Source organism: Prionailurus viverrinus, chromosome A1 (genome assembly GCF_022837055.1).
Source record: "Prionailurus viverrinus isolate Anna chromosome A1, UM_Priviv_1.0, whole genome shotgun sequence".
NCBI lineage: Eukaryota > Metazoa > Chordata > Mammalia > Carnivora > Felidae > Prionailurus > Prionailurus viverrinus.
This window is the reverse complement of record NC_062561.1, coordinates 193,632,571-193,650,370: the sequence shown is the minus strand read 5'-3', so window position 1 is coordinate 193,650,370 and position 17,800 is coordinate 193,632,571. Positions and strand designations below refer to the sequence as shown.

The window sequence follows — 17,800 nt, the reverse complement described above, 5'->3', positions numbered from 1 at the left end:
ATTTTTCAGACAAGGAAATTGAAGTTCCCCAAAGTAAAATAAGGTTCCCCTGGTCATAGGAAGTTTTAAAGCTTTATACTGTCTTCCCCAGAGCATTCTTAGACCTCAGGACGGAAGCGTTTTTAAGGTTAGGGAATGCAGTTAAATCGGCCCTGGCAAGGAGCCTTTCTCTGTCACCTCCTTGTCCCTCTTCTGCAGTACAGCTATTGATATTTGGAGATTGATAATCTGATTGTAAATTGTCTGATCGTTGCATTTGTTGGAGTTTATCTTGGTTTATGTCATAGGCTTTGGAGAGACAGGTAAGTTGGGTGTGAATGCACTTTTTAAGCGGTGTGATTTTGGAAAAACTATCCTTTTTGAGTTTTAGTACTTATATATGCTATGAGAGTAATATTAGTACCTATGTCATTGATTGTTGAATGAGAATTAAAGGAGGTAGTGCATATGAAGTGTTTAGTATAGTGCATGACATATAACAATCCCACCTTAGATTCTGTCTGCCATTACTGTTTTATTCATTATAAATTATTAATGTGTTCCCATTATATTTAGCTCTGTTCTCGGTGTTTGGGTCAGTAGGCTAAAGAAGAAAATAGGAGGCACTGCTCCTTAGGATTTGTTTATGCTTTGCTTTTTCAGATTATTTTTTATCATTCCACCCCAACTATGCTGATTTACTTACTTTTGTTGAATATGCTGTCCATTTATTTGCTTCTTGGCTTTTTCATGCTGTGCTTTCACTTCTTGTCTATAATATGAGTTCTAATTATTTAAACCCTGTTCAAATGTTTCCTTCTTAGGAGGTTTCTCAGATCCCACTAAAAAAGAAACAAATTAATCTCTCCTTTTAGCATGTGCCTCTTAAATAGGGACTTCGTGTTAATGTGTCTGTGCCCTTTACTAGCTGTATACCCTGGAGAAGTAGCAACAGTTCTTGTTTCTCTTTGTAGCTCCAGGTTATGGTCTTGCACAAAGTGAATATTTTGTTAATGTTTGTCAGCTTAAATTGTCCTGCACTGACCATACGGGGAAGCTCTGAGCAAGCAACTTAAGCAGTTTGGCCTCAGTCTTTTCATCTATGTAATACAAAAGGGTTCAATTTTGCTAGATAATCATTAAGGCTCTTTCTGGTTGTGAAAGAGTATAAATAATTTTGTGAATCCCTAGTCTGGACTTTCTAATAGACAAATGGTTATGTAAAAACTAAATAGAGAAGGTATAATTAATGCTCATGCTAACTCTGTAAAATCTTAGAGATTTTCTAATTCAGTGATGAAACTTCATTGCATATAGATGGGCACTCAGTTAATGGAAATGAACTGGAAGAAGCAGTCTGTGTAAAATGAGAGAAAGTGGTAGGGCCTGTGGCAATTAGTAGAGTGCATTCCTCATCTAAAGGCATTGAAATGGGTTAAGAAAAAGTGCTAACCAAATAAAACTTTTCTGTAGGCTGTATTTGGTAGTGGAATAACAGTTTCCAGCTTTTGAATTCCAAGTCTCCCCATTTTACTGATGGATGCATTTGAGAATTTTAATGACTTACTGAAGGCTACACAGTTAATACAAGTCAAATCTAGGACCTAAACAAAACATTGTCTGGGTGATGAATCAGGCCTGCAGATGTGTTTTGTTTGGGCTACACAGGATTTAAAAACGTTTGAAATTTGAATTAAAAAAACTGGCAGCTTCTTATAAAAATCCAGGTTTCCAGATTATCTTATGCATCACAAAATATGGCAACAATTTTCTAGAGCTAAAAAGTGTACCACTCTTTAGATAGGGCCTATACTCTTCAGTTTTCCTCGTTTAAAAATTTTTTATTACTTTTATTTATTTATTTATTTATTTATTTATTTATTTATTTATTTAGAGAGAGAGTGTGTGACTGGGCAAGGGGCAGAGAGAGAGAGGAAGACACAGAATCTGAATTGGCACAGAGCCTGATGCAGGGCTCGAACCTGCAAGCCATGAGATCGTGACCTGAGATGAAGTTGGATGCCCAACTGACTGAGCCACCCCAGTGCCCTCAGTTTTCCTCATTTTTTAACCATGTGTAAAATCCTTCACTAATTCCAAGCCCTCTTATTTATGTTACCTGGCTATTCCCTGTATTCTTTAATTCATTCTACAAACATATATTTAGTGCCTTATGTGTACTAGGTACTATTCTGTTTTTTTTTTTTAATTTTTTCACATAATTTTAATTATCATATCCATTCTTCAAAAAATATACATATATAATTTAATTATTTATATGTAACTAAAATATTATACAGTCAGTGAATTATATAGAGATAAAATCATACTATTTATTTTGATTCTAAAACATCAAAAGGTATTAACTACATCAGATGTTATAAACTGTCCAACCTAGTCCAAAGGAATTATTATTATTATTTAAAAAAAAATTTTTTTTTCAACATTTATTTATTTATTTTTGGGACAGAGAGAGACAGAGCATGAACGGGGGAGGGACAGAGAGAGAGGGAGACACAGAATTGGAAACAGGCTCCAGGCTCTGAGCCATCAGCCCAGAGCCCGACGCGGGGCTCGAACTCCCGGACCGCGAGATCGTGACCTGGCTGAAGTCGGACGCTTAACCGACTGCGCCACCCAGGCGCCCCCAAAGGAATTATTTATTGCATGTGTACTCCAATATGTTTTTTTTTTTTTTTTTTTTTTGCCCCCAGAGTGTGTTCTGTGGTTGTTAGAATTTGTTAACAACATTTAAAAATTTCACAAAGAAACCCAGATTTTCAAACTTTTGAAATAATAGTGATCTGGCAGTACTGGGCTACATAATAATTGTGTGTGTGTGTGTGTGTGTGTGTGTGTGTGTGTGTGTGTGTGTGTATTCCTTGGTATGCTTCTAGTTAGGAAGAAAAATAGTAAATCCATGATAGTTTTTAATAAAAAGTGTAGAGGCATAGTGGCCTCATATATAAAACATACTCTCTTAGAGGTATCTGTGTGTGTGTGTGTGTGTGTGTGTGTGTGTGTTGTGTGTGTAAATGTATATATATGTATATGTATGTATATATATGTAGATACTTTTTAACAACTGGGATTAGGGGAATATACAGAGTAACTTTGTCACAGTGTACTGGGGAGGGATGCAAGGCCCAGTGAAAGAGCTAGAAAGCATGAGTTTAATAATGATGGTTGTGCCTATTGCTTGTTAAGGGGGCTTTGACACATAATTTAAATTCTGAATCCAGCTAGATTTCCTGAAAGTGGATAAACTAACAGTCCTAGGTGTAGACCACTAAATATATAGGAAACTAAAAATTAGATAATGCATATTATAACAATTTGAGAAATAAAAAAAAGTGAATAGATTTAGTAGACTGTGCCCAAGATAATGGCTGAGCATCAGACATGTCCCCCTGAAAGGCAGAAAAAGATTAAATGAAAAATATGAGGCCAAAAAGAAACTCGTAAATTTTTTAATTTTTTAAATGTTTATTTATTGTTGAGAGAGACAGAGCGCGAGTTGGGGCGGGGCAGAGAGGGAGACACAGAATCCAAAGCAGGCTCCAGGCTCCCAGCTGCCAGCACAGAGCCTGACGCAGGGCTTGAATTCACGAACTGTGAGATCATGACTTGAGCCGAAGTCAGACACTCAACTGACTGAGCCACCCAGGTGCCCCGCCAGGTACTGTTCTTTTTTTTTTTTTTTAATTAAAAAAGATTTTTTTTTTAATTAAAAAAAAATTTTTTTTTTAATGGTTATTTATTTTTGACAGAGAGAGAGACAGAGCATGAGCAGGGGAGGGGCAGAGAGAGAGGGAGACACAGAATCCAAAGGAGGCTCCAGGCTCTAGGCTCTGAGCTGTCAGCACAGAGCCCGATGCAGGGCTTGAACTCACAGACCACGAGATCATGACCTGAGCCAAAGTTGGGTGCTCAACCGACTGAGCCACCCAGGCGCCCCTCCCCAGGACTACTCTAACACTAGAGATTTTGCAGTGAACAAAACCAGAGTAATCCCTCACAGTCTATTGAGGAAAGCACTTGATAAGTAAAATGTAGAGTGTATTAGACAATGACAACTGCTTAGGAGAAAATGTAAGCAGAAAATGGGAACAGGTAGTGTGTATATATTGGAGAGGGGTTACAAGTTTGGATAGGTAAGTCCTCACCAAGAAGATAACATTTGAGTAAAGATGTGAAGGAAATGAGGGAGCAAGCTATCAGAGGAGCAGATTTTGGGGAGAATATCACAAGTTCAGTTTGAGGCTTATTAAATTTGTAACATCCAGTAAGCTTTCAAGTGTAGATGAAAGTAGGCAATTGAATATATATGAGTTTGGAATTCAGGGAAAGGATGTCAATTCAGGAGTCATCAGTGCATGAAGAGTGTTTAAAGCCATGAGACTGGTTGGCTTCACCATAGAGTGAAGTAGAAATTATAAGAGTACAAGGATTGATTCCTGAGGCAGCCAGCATTTACAGATCTCTCTCAAAAATAAATAAACTGGGGCGCTTGGTGGCTCAGTCGGTTGGGCAGCCAACTTCGGCTCAGGTCATGATCTCCTGCTTCATAGGTTCTAGCCCCACGTTGAGCTCTGTGCTGACAGCTCCGAGCCTGGAGACTGCTTTGGATTGATTCTGTGTCTCCCTCTCTCTGTTCCCCTCCCCCGCTTGCCCTCTATCTCTCAAAAATAAATAAACCTTTTAAAAAAAGTTAAAAATTTTTAAAAATAAAAATAAGTAAATAAGTAAATAAACTTAACAAAAAGGAATGTGGAATTTAGGCATTTGGTCCTTCTTGGTTTACATAGTGAGAAAATCTGGCTTATTAATCATCCACATGTGTATAGCATAATAACAGAAACCTTTTGGAACAGAGAAGTCATGCTCCCTAGTCTGCAAAAACTTGCAGCAGGGGTCAATTTTTGCCCCTCCAGCCCCCTAGGACATTTGGCAATATCTGGAGACATTTTTGGTTGTCCCAGCTCAGGCCAGGGGTGCTACTAGAGTGGCTAGAGTTGAGGGATCCTACTAAGCATCCTACAAGGCACAGGATAGCCCCCACAACAAAGAATGATCTGGCCCCAAATATCAATATTGCAGTGGTTGAGAAACTTCTGAGTTTACCATGGTCCAAAGTTGCTGGAATTTTGTTTGCTTGCTAAACTCTTGTTTCCTTGTGTGATTGTCCTTGACTTTAACCAAGTGAAATTATATTGAATTATGACAATATACATATCACTTCAGCCATTTATTTTAGATGCTAATTGAGACAAGATGCAGGATGTTCTTTTATTCAGTTTCAAGTGTGGGATTAACAGTGTTAACAGAAGTAATTTTGGAACAAAGAATTTTTCACCTTGATGCATTTAATAACCTGCATATAGTAACCTCAAGATTGAGCCAGAGGCCAGTCATATCTTTACTTGGGATTTGGGTATACCTTGCACTAGATTTCAAGATGAATTTTGAGTAATACATAGGAAGTATAATTTCTGAAATTGTGACTTTAGAAACTTTGAGATCTTGTTTTATCTGAATTCTTAATCCTAAAATTTGCTTTGTATCTGCCACTCTTCAATGTCTGATGACTGTGGGAAGAATTTGAAAAGTGATAGTCCTTAAGTATCCTTAAGTATTGGTAGATAGAAGACACCAGAGTAACAGGAGTAAGGAAATTCATATGCTGGTTCCAGTATACCACCCACTTTCCGTTTGAGCTCTGGCAGTCTCACCAGACTGTGGGCACCTGTGTGTGTGCTTGTGTGTACAGGCATTCTGGAGACTTGGTTCATGCCTACCTTCCTTCATCCAATTTACAGAGGTGCAGTGAAGCTAAAGGGATTTGGGCTTTCCAGTAAATGTGAGGATGTTGCAAATATCAGTAATGGTCCTTGAACTTCAAAATGATAAAAGTTGATCTTGGATGCCTTTCAGTGTTTTTTGTTTTTTTTTTTTTTTTAAGGTTTTAACTTGCTTTGATTTTTTAGAATGCTAACAATAAACTAGATTGCTAGGCGGACCTAAAATTTAATGTTTGTTGGAAAACAGTTTTATTTTTTTTTTTTAATTTATTTTTTTTTTTTTCAACGTTTATTTATTTTTGGGACAGAGAGAGACAGAGCATGAACGGGGGAGGGGCAGAGAGAGAGGGAGACACAGAATCGGAAACAGGCTCCAGGCTCTGAGCCATCAGCCCAGAGCCTGATGCGGGGCTCGAACTCACAGACCGCAAGATCATGACCTGGCTGAAGTCGGACGCTTAACCGACTGCGCCACCCAGGCGCCCCGGGAAAACAGTTTTATAGAAGGAAATGGATTCTAGCAATAGCTCATGTTATCATTTGTTAATTCCACAAATTTCCTTTTCTTGAATCCGCTTTCTCTAGTGACTCTTTGCAGTATTTCTTACACAGGTCTCAAAAGTTGTAAGTTTTGAATTACATAGTTAAGTTTTGAATTACGTATTTTCAATTTACCTCATGATTGCTTCATTTTCTGCTTTAATTCCAATAGTTGACCAGGAGAGGGCGTGTAAGAACTTTTGTTTTAATACACTTCTGAATTAAGTACTCTGCTTGGAATAATAATTTAATTTGATTACAATTGTTTAGTATTTGCCTGATAGTTCGTTTTATGAACCATCTGAACCCTGAAAGTATTGTAGGTATTCAGAAAGCTTTGTCATTGTTGATTCACAATGTGTTTAATTTATTAAGCACCATATGTAATTCACTAAATGTGTATTGATTTGAGTACAGGACACTGTGTTAGATATGATGTATACAGAAGGCATGGGCCTCACCCTCAAGCATTCTTTAAGACTGGTTAGTGTAATAGTGGTTTCACAGAAGAAGAATTAAATAGAAGCCAAGAGGCTTGTGTTTCTGTAATCCTGCTGTCAACAATGAGATTTGAGATAGAATTAAGGTTCAGAGAGACCCTAGAGATGATACACTCCAATTCCTCTTTTCATAAAGAAGCTGAGGACCAAAGAGTGGATAAACTTAGTGTACCCATGAATTACAGCTTCAAGCAAACGGTCATGATTCCAAATGTGAGAAGGCTTGGAATTGTGTGATAATAAAGTTTACAGTTCACAGTGTTCATTTTTTCTGGAGACTAGGAGAGATGAACTGTTCAGAGGGCCTTATTTAAAATTAATACTAGGAATGCCTGGCTGGCTCAGTCGGTTAAGTGTCTGATTTTGGCTCAGGTCATGATCTCATGGTTTGTGAGTTTGAGCCCTGTGTTGGACTCTGTGCTGACAGTGCAGAGCCTGCTTGGGAGTCTCTCTCTCTCCCTCTCTCATTGCCCCTCCTCCACTGGCACTCACATTGTCTATCTCAAAATAAATAAAATAAAATTAAGGGCGCCTGGGTGGCTCAGTTGGTTGAATGTCCGACTTTGGCTCAGGTCATGATCTCACGGCCTGTGAGTTCGAGCCCCATGTCGGGCTCTGTGCTGACAGCTCAGGGCCTGGAGCCTGCTTGGGATTCTGTGTCTCCCTCTCTCTCTGCCCCTAACCCACTTGCATTCTCTCTCTGTCTCTCTCAAAAATAAATAAATATTAAAAAAAAATTTTTTAAATAAAAAAATTAGAAAAAATAAAATTAATACTAGCCATCAGTGTTTATTATGTGCTAGATGCTGTAGAGTGCAGTATATTAATTATCCACCATCAACAGAATGAAGTGGGTATTATTCTCATTCTGAAAGTAATAACATCAATTTTATTGAGCCCTTTTAAGCATCAGGTTAAGTATTTTACTTAAAATATCTTATTTGAGCTCCTTAAGAAGCCTATGAGGTAATTACTGTTATTACTCCATCTACTGATGAGGAAACTGAGCTCGAAAAAGTTATGTGACTTTCCTAAGTCCATTTACCTTGTATTAAAGTTGGGATTTAGACTCAGGTTTACTTGACTCTGTAGTCTCTGCCCTCATTATTTAGCTTATGGTTTTGCCTTTTTTTTTCTTTTTTTGGAAATTCTGCCCTCTAGCATCATGTCTCCTAATTTTGTACTTTTCACTTAAAATAGTGGAGCCTATATGTGGATGGCAAAGGTTTAGTCAAGTATTTAGATAGTATGAACCATCTGATCTTTTTTTCTTTTTTAATGTTTATTTATTTTTGAGAGAGAAAGAGAAACAGAGCATGAATGGGGGAGGGGCAGAGAGAAGGAGACACAGAATCCGAAATAGGCTCCAGGCTCCATGCTGCCAGCCCAGAGCCCGATGTGGGGGTCGAACTCATGAACTGTGAGATCATGACCTGAGCCGAAGTCGGACACTTAACCGACTGAACCACTCAGGTGCCCCAGATTGTACTGATCTTAATATTGGGATGTAAAATGGTGAATTTGAGGTAGAATAGGAAAAATGAGCCAGTAGGAGAATAGGTTTTTTAAATTCTTTAGTCCGAATGATTTAAAAACTAAAAGACTTGGCTAAATATATCATCCAATTGCATAAATTGTGTGAAAATCTGCCACTTTACAATAACTTTGAATATTTAAGTCTGGGTTAAATATTTACTTAGTATCCATGTGCCAGATATTGTCCTTAGTGCTAGAATACGGAAGATGTTATACTTGCCCTCAGAATGCTCAAATCTGTACTCTTACTATAGGAACTCATTCTTCTGTAGCCAACTTACAGTACCATAGTACTAACTCACTGTTGCATGATTGGCAGGAGGAGAGTACTTTTATATGCTGTTGAATTTGATTTGCTAGTATCTTTTTGCGAATTTTTGCATCCATATTCATCAGGGATATTGGCCTGTAGTTCTCCTTTTTTGTTGGGTCTCTGTCTGGTTTGGGAATCAAAGTAATGCTGGCTTCATAGAAAGAGTCTGGAAGTTTTCCTTCTCTATTTTTTGGAACAGCTTGAGAAGGATAGGTATTAACTCTCCTTTAAATGGCTGGTAGAATTCCCCAGGGAAGCCATCTGGTCCAGGACTCTTATTTGCTGGGAGATTTTTGATAACTGATTCAATTTCTTCACTAGTTACGGGTCTGTTCAAATTTTCTATTTCTTCCCATTTGAATTTGGGAAGTGTGTGGGTGTTCAGGAATTTGTCCATTTTTTCCAGGTTGTCCAGTTTGTTGGCATATAATTTTTCATAGTATTCCCTGGTAGTTCTGAAGGATTGGTTTTAGTAAATCCATTTTCATTTGTGATTTTTATCTATTTGGATCGTCTCTCTTTTCTTTTTGAGAAGCCTGGCTAGAGGTTTATCAATTTTGTTTATTTTTTCAAAAAACCAACTCTTAGTTTCATTGATCTATTCTACTGTTTTATGATTCTATATTTTTTATTTATGCTTTGATCTTTATTATTTCTCTTCTTCTGTTGGGTTTGGGGTTTCTTTGCTGTTCTGCTTCTAGTTCCTTTAGGTATGCTGTTAGATTTTGTATTTTGGGATTTTTCTTGTTTCTTGAGATAGGCCTGGATTGCAGTGTATTTTCCTCTTAGGACTGCCTTTGCTGCATCCCAAAGGGTTTGGATTGTTGTGTTTTCATTTTCATTTGTTTCCATATATTTTTAAATTTCTTCCTTAATTGCCTGGTTGACCCATTTGTTCTTTAGTAGGATATTCTTTAACCTCCATGCATTTGGAGGTTTTCCACACTTTCTCCTGTGGTTGATTTCAAGTTTTGTAGCATTGTGATCTGAAAGTGTGCATGGTATGATCTCAATTCTTTTATATATATTGAGGGCTGTTTTGTGACCCAGTATGTGATCTATCTTGGGGAATGTTCCATGTGCACTTGAGAAGAACGTATATTCTGCTGCTGTAGGACGTAGAGTTCTAAATATATCTGTCAAGTCCATCTGGTCCAGTGTATCACTCAGGGCCATTGTTTCTTTACTGATTTTCTGTCTAGATGATCTGTCCATTGTTGTAAGTAGAGTATTAAAGTCCCCTGCAATTACCACATTCTTACCAATAAGATTGCTTATGTTTGTGATTAATTGTTTTATATATTTGGGTGCTTCTGAATTCGGTGCATAGACATTTATAATTGTTAGCTCTTCTGATGGATAGACCCCATAATTATATAATGCCCTTCTTCATCTCTTGTTACAGCCTTTAATTTTAAGTCTAGTTTGTCTGATAGGAGTATGGTTACTCCAGCTTCCTTTTGACTTTCAATAGCATGGTAGATAGTTCCCCATCCCCTCACTTTCAATCTGAAGGTGTCCTAAGGTCTAAAATGAGTCTCTTGTAGACAGCAAATAGATGGGTCTTGTTTTTTTATCCATTCTGATACCCTATGTCTTTTGGTTGGAGCATTTAGTCCATTTACATTCAGTGTTATTATTGAAAGATATGGGTTTAGAGTCATTGTGATGTCTGTAGGTTTCATGTTTGCGGTGATGTCTCTGGTACTTTGTCTCACAGGATCCCCCTTAGGATCTCTTGTAGGGCTGGTTTAGTGGTGATGAATTCCTTCAGTTTTTGTTTGTTTGGGGAAACCTTTATCTTTCTTCTATTCTGAATGACAGGCTTGCTGGATAAAGGATTCTTGGCTGCATATATTTCCTGTTCATCACATTGAAGATTTCCGGCCATTCCTTTCTGGCCTGCCAAGTTTCAGTGGATAGCTCTGCTACTACCCTTATGTGTCTACCTTTGTATGTTAAGGCTCGTTTACCCCTAGCTGCTTTCAGAATTCTCTCTTTATTCTTGTATTTTGCTAGTTTCACTGTGATATGTCGTGCAGAAGATTGATTCAAGTTAAATCTGAAGGGAGTTCTCTGTGCCTCTTGGATTTCAATGTCTGTTTCCTTCCCCAGATTGGGGAAGTTCTCAGCTATGATTTGTTCAAGTACACCTTCAGCCCCTTTCTCTCTCTTTTCTTCATCTGGAATTCCTATGATACAGATATTGTTCTCTTTGCTGGAATCACTTAGTTCTCTAATTCTCCCTTCATGATCCAGGATTTTTTTTATCTCTCTTTTTCTCAGCTTCCTCTTTTTCCATAATTTTATTTTCTGATTCACCTATTCTCCCCTCTGCCTCTTCAATCTGCACTTTGGTTACCTCCATTTTATTTTGCACCTCATTTATAGCATTTTTTAATTCATCATGACTGTTTTTTAGTTCCTTGATCTCTGCAGCAGTAGATTCTCTGCTGTCTTCTATGCTTTTTTTCAAGCCCGGTGATTAATCTTATGACTGTTATTCTAAAATTCTTGTTCAGTTATATTGCTTATATCTGTTTTGATCAATTCTTTAGCTGTCATTTCTTCCTGGAATTTCTTTTGAGGAGAATTCTTCTGTTTGGTCATTTTGGTTAGTTTTCTGTCCTTTGTGTGTTCTAAAAGCTTGTTATGTGCTCTGCACCTGTGACCACTGCTATATTAAAAGGGGTCATATACTGTCCAGGGCCTGGCCCTTCAGGATGTGTTTTGGAGACTGTTACTTGCTCTCTGTTGTTGTGACTTTGGTTATTTTTTTCCCCTACTTGTAGTGATGTTTTGGGCCCTCCACCAGGTGTGCTTTGATTTGTGCCTTGAAGTATCCCTGGAAAGGAAAACAAACAGATAAACAAACAGAAAACAAAAAACACACAAACACACAAATAAAAAAAAAAAAAAGAAAGAAAGAAAGAAAAAAGAAAAAAAAAACCCAAAGCAAAAAACCAGAAACACCAGCTGCAAGTAAAGAACAGGGTGGAGGTGGTGCCGATGGAAGATCACATACAAAGAGAGAAATGACGGGGGGGGGGGGGGGGGGGGGGAATAAACATTGATTAGGCAAAGAGACTAAACGGCTTAATCCAGAGAGAGAGAAAGGAAAATAAAGGAGGCAGGGGAAAAGGCAGATAAAATTACCCAGACAGTGAAACTACACAGCTTGATTATTCCAGAGAGAGAGAAAGGAAAGAAGGAGGTGATCCATGTGTCAAGAGAATGGGTTAAATATGTCTGTTTATACAAACCAACAACCAGAGTAACCAGACTAGAGGAGGGAAGAGATAAGAAGGAGAAAAGGAAGGAAGAATATATCTATATAACAAGAATTGTCTGAGAGTTAATCCAGGCGATGCAGCAGCGCTGGTCAGGAGGAGGGGTCCCTCTGGTTCCTCAGAGTCCATCCCGCTCCGGTAGATGCGCAGTTACCTGGCACGGAGGGGCGTGGTTTGGTGTACTCGGTTTTCGCCTCCACTGTGGGCCCGAGGTTAGATCCCTGAGGCCCTGCCTTGGTGGTGGTGGGGTGAAAAATGGCAACCCCCTAGTCTCTCCTCCATGGACCCGGTGTCCTAAATCACTCTGTTCGAGCCGTCCTCACTGTGCCGCAGGTGCAGACGAGGCGGTTTGCCCTGCTCTGCCGACTCCTGTGCCCCGCGCTTGGCTGGGATTCAAACTCCCGCTCTGTGCGCCCTGCTACTGGGGAAGCGCCTCTCCATGCCGCCGGATCTGTGGTCCCTGCTGGCTTTCTCCTGTCCCGCAGCACTCCAGGGAGGGAATCACTTTCTCCTACTGCAGACTGCCCCCCGACCTAGGCATCGAGCCTGGGGCTGGCTCCCCTCCTCCCCAGGTGCACCAACAGGGCAGCCAGCCCCAGTCCAGAGAAAGCCCTGCAGTTAGAGATTGGATCTTTCTCCATGCTGCTCTGAGGTTTTTCTCTTGTCTAGATACAGTCCTATGCTTCCCCAGCCGCTCTTTCTCTTCCCTTTGTCTGTCCACAGAAGGGGATCCCTCCCTTCCATTCATTTTATCTCTCCCAGTTTGCAATCACGCACCTATGGCCCGTCAGGTTGTCCCCGTGTATCCCTGGTAGCGACTCAGTCTCTTTTCCTCCCAGTCTCTTCAAGAACAGAGTACTAACATAGTGGGGAAGGGGCGCCTGGGTGGCCAAGTGTCTGACTCTTGATTTTGGCTCGGGTCATGGTCTCACAGTTCATGGGTTCAAGTCCCGTGTTGAGTGCTGTGCTGACAGCATGGAGCCTGCTTAGAGCATGGAGCCTCTCTCTGTCTCTCTGTCTGTCTGTCTGTCTGTCTCTCTCTCTCTCTCTCTCTGTCTTTCAAAAATAAATAGAAACAAAAGACAGTGGGGAGAATGGTTGGGAGAAGGGATCACGTGATAGCTTGCAGTGAGGTGACATTTGAGCTGGAGTTTAAAACCGGACAAACATTTCATTCAGGAGATAATGATTGAGGAAAAAACAATATGATCAAAAGCATAAACACACGAAAGTATGTGGTTTGTTCAGGGAACAATGAACATCTGTGTGGCCAGGCCAAAAGGTGAATGAGCCAAGATGGCAAGGTTGGGGTTAGATTATAAAAGGCCTTGTGTGTCTTGCTGGGATTTTAGACTCTGTATTCTGCATAGCATGGAAACACCAAGTTTGTGTGTTACTTGGATATCCCCAGAGATACAAAAATAGATAATATGATGAACCCTCTTAAACTCATCACCCAACTTCAATAAGTTACTCATGGCCAATCTTGTTTTGTTCCCTACTATGTTCCCTACTCTTTCCCATCATATTTTGAGACAAATCCCAGACACTATATTATTTAATCCATGAATATTTCACTATATATCTCACTAAAAAGCATCAAATATCCAGTTAATATTCAGATTTCCAAAGGTTAAATCACTGTTATACTTTTAAAATTGTCATAATCTACACATTGAAATTAATTGATATTGCTCTTAAGTCTCTTAATTAGTAGATCCTTTTTTCAGCTCTTTCTTTTTCCCCTTGTAATTTATTTGTTGAGGAAAATAGGCTGTCTTGTAGTTTGTGCAGCTTGGATTTTGCTGAGCACATCCCTTGTATTGTTTAACATGTTTCCTCTCTTTGTATTTCCTGTATTGAATCTAGAAGCCCAATTAATTCAGGTTTGTTTTTGCAGAAAGACTACTTCATGGGTAGTGGGTAGTGTGTTCTTTCATCAAGAGGTACATAATGCCACCTTTATTAAGTTCTTAGGGATTACGAAATGATTCAGTTTGTCTTGCCTCCTCGGCAAAGTTGAGTAATTCTACAGAGCAAGTCAGGGATCCAATGTATCTTCTTTTTTTTTTAAACGTTCATTTATTTTTGAGAGAGAGAGAGAGAGGAGTGCGAATGAATGAGCATGAAGTGAGAGGGGCAGAGAGAGGGAGACAGGATCTGAAGCTGGCTATGTGCTGACCACAGAGAGCCTGATGTGGGGCTTGAACTCACGAACCACAAGATGATGACCTGAGCCAAAGTCAGACGCTTAACCAACTGTGCCACCCAGGTGCCCCGTGTCTTCTTTAAGTCTGTTTTAGAACTGAATTGGCTTATATTAGAGAGTCAATATTTTTTGGCCAGTCAAGGCAAGAGATCATGGGTTAATATCTGTTTACTATTTGACTTATGCTAATCTTTAACTTTTTACTTTTTTTTTTTTTTTTAATTTTAAAGACAGAGAAACCAAAATTTAATTTTAAATTTAGGGGGCTAGAGGGACAGGGCTTTCAGCGTGGAGCCAGACTTGGCGTTTGATCCCACGACTCTGGGAACACAACCTGAGCTGAAATCAAGAGTCGGATGCTCAACTGACTAAGTTACAGGTGCCACACAACTGTTTACTTTTAGCTTTCAGTAAACTGACTCTTGTGATATTTTATGTAAAGTTGTTCTCTGTTAATGAAGACATCTAGACTGTTTCCACTTGTGATACTAAATAGTTTTGATCAAAATGGAGCTAATGTGGTTCAGAAGATACCTAAGCTCTGGAAAAGATTCTAAGTGTGTCTTGTTTTACAGACTTCTTTCATCTCACAGCGTTTTACCCCAGTCACATATCCACACAACTGCATCTCTGGACGTATCTCGAAAATGGGAAAAGAAGAATAAAATTGTGTATCCTCCACAATTGCCTGGTGAACCTCGGCGACCAGCAGTAAGTTTGTGGCTAGAAATAATCTCTTAATTTTGATGACGAGCTCTTACTCTTAGGTGGCTAGCAATGAGTTACTGTTCCATGTGAGGAAAGGGAAAAAGCATATGGCAATTTGCATGATCATTTGATTGATACAGAAAATGTTCTAGATTTACCTCGTTGGTATTGTTAAAAGGTTGTTTTGTTTACTTGTTTGCCTTGACTTTACCTTCTGTATGGGGGCCTTAATTCTAAAACTAAGCTAATAGCTCGAGGCATCCTGATAGATTTTTGACTCTTAGGAGGCTTGCTAATGTATTCTTAGTAATGGAGCATGAGGAGTTGGAAAGGATGACTTAAACCATTGACCATATTTAAATCATATATATATGGTTTTCTAGTGTTTTAAATTTTGGACATAGACGCATTAAGTTGTGATTTTCTGTGTGTTTGTAATTCACAAACTTTTGAATTAAGGTTTAAATTTAATCACTGGATTCCTTTCAGAGATACTGAGTTTTATCTTTAGCTGCTCAGAATTCTTTTACCCTCTCCAAACTGCTGGTGAGTTATCTAGTCTGAGATATAAGACTAATTTCCAGCTTAATGTGAATTTATATCTGTTAAAAAGTTTAAGCAGCTAATGATTACATCAACAAGGTGGGACATTTGAATCCTTAAGAAAATAAACCGTGGTAAGTGCTTAGAAAGAGAATTAATTATTAATTAATAACGCTATTAATAGAATATCAGTAGTGTTAGTGTCAGTTATATATCATTCAGTTTAGCAAACATCTTTTAAAGACCTTTGGGATTCAGGGCCACTGGATCCCAGTATCATCTAAGTAATATTATTTGCTTAACTTAAAAAAAAATTATTATTTTTTTAGTGTTTTATTTATTCTTGAGAGAGAGAGGGCACGAGTTGGGGAGGGGCCTAGATATTGGGACACAGAATCTGAAGCAGGCTCCAGGCTCTAAGCTGTCAGCACGAGCCCGATGCGAGGCTCAAACCCACAAGCTGAGAGATCATGACCAGAGCTGAAGTTGGACGCTTCACCGACCGAGCCACCCAGGCTCCCTTCATTTGCTTAATTTTTATATGAATTTGACAGCATGAATTTCATTAGGATTTAGTTGCTAAGTATTGGTTTGATTTAGTACAGTATTAGGTTTTCTTTCTTTTTTTTTTTTTTTTTCTTATTTAGGGGAGTTAATTTATTAATTTAAAGAGCTCCCACATTGGGAAATAGAAAAAAGAGATGCTATTAGTTTAAACAAATAGCTTAAAAAAATTTTTTTTTAATTAAAAAAATTTTTTTTAATGTTTATTTATTTTGAGAGAGAGACAGAGAGACAGAGTGTGAATGGGAGAAGGGCAGAGAGAGAGGGAGACACAGAATCTGAAGCAGGCTCCAGGCTCTGAGCTGTCATGACAGCACAGAACCCCATGCAGGGCTTGAACTCACCGTGAGGTTATGACCTGAGCCTAAGTCAGATGCATAAGCGACTGAGCCACCCAGGCACCCTTAATTTTTTTTAATGTTTCTTTTTGAGAGAGAGAGTGCACGTGTAAGTGGGGGAGGGGCAAAGAGACAGGGACAGAGGATCCGAAGCGACTCTGTGCTGACAGCAGTGAGCCCTATGAGGGGCTTGAACCCACAAATTATGAGATCATGACTTGAGCCAAAATTGGATGCTTAACCAACTGAGCCATGCAGGCACCTCTAAACAAATAACTTTCTATCTTTCATGTTTTATCTTGGCATCAGAACTTAAAAGTTAGATTTGTGACAGAATCTATGCTGTTAAGTATTGATTCCACTTTATAATTAACCAAAATTTAGAAAAAGTTACATATGTGTACAAATATCATAAATAATTTCCTATTGTTAATGAGCTTTTTTCTTACCTGAGCTCTTTGAACTTAGATACTAATTGAGAAAGAAATCATAGCATTTGTCAGGTTCAAAATCTAAAAGTAAAATTGTGTATTTTGTAGTAGTAATCTTTTAGGATACTAAAACAAATGCACTTCAGGATATATCCGAAGTGGCAAAATTCAAGTAGTAAACAGTTGAGATCACAGATTTTGAGTGAGTAATCCTTTTGGGAACAAACTAGGACTCTTAGAAAATACCTTAACATTTTCTGAGTTTAAATAGTATTTGGTAAATCGACATTGGTGCATCATTTATACCTGTTATGACTGAAATATTGATGCCCTTCATTAAATACCTAGCTTAATAATGGAATAATTTGCACATCTAGCCACATAGCTCTTATACTGTGATTTTGTGCCGTGTGACCTTTTACTTGTCAATCTGCTAACTGCAAACATCTTAAAAATTAGTTTTATCCCTAGTTTAGGGGCGCCTGGGTGGCTCAGTTGGTTAAACGTCCGACTTCAGCTCAGGTCACGATCTCGCGGTCCGTGAGTTCGAGCCCCGCGTCAGGCTCTGGGCTGATGGCTCAGAGCCTGGTGCCTGCTTCCGATACTGTGTCTCCCTCTCTCTCTGCCCCTCCCCCGTTCATGCTCTGTCTCTCTCTGTCTCAAAAATAAATAAACGTTAAAAAAAATTTTAAAAAAATTTAGTTTTATCCCTAGTTTAAAAGGGGGTCAGATAATATTTACAATTTTAACTCATTCTGATCTTCAGCATTGAAATATGCAGCTAAATAATAGTGGATCCATAGTGAGTAAATCCTATAGCAGTAAGTTAAAATGAATGTCATCAATTTAGGCTTTTTTTAGGCCATTCCTCTTATTTTTAAGACTATTTTCCTAGTTTAGCTAACACCAATTTCCAAATAATAGAGATTCCTGTGTAGACTTTATCCAACATATGGCTTCACATGGTACAGAAAATGAGCCAGAGATAAATTAAATGGCTTTCTTCATAATAGTCATATCTTGTTAATTTGGTCTTGAGATTACTTTT

At 38.7% G+C, this 17,800-nt stretch overlaps 1 protein-coding gene across 2 annotated transcripts in view; it reads left to right on the top strand.

Moving 5' to 3' along the window:
* The window catches only part of MRPL22 (mitochondrial ribosomal protein L22), a 35,319-nt gene that overhangs the window by 692 nt on the left and 16,827 nt on the right, over positions 1–17,800 (top strand). Inside the window, exon 3 of one of the 2 annotated variants that reach the window (XM_047867589.1) lies at positions 14,762–14,879. In XM_047867589.1, coding sequence (XP_047723545.1) covers positions 14,762–14,879 — 118 coding nt within the window. Of the gene's footprint in view, positions 1–14,743; positions 14,880–17,800 lie in introns of both variants that reach the window. The other variant, XM_047867580.1, reaches the window with a different exon arrangement.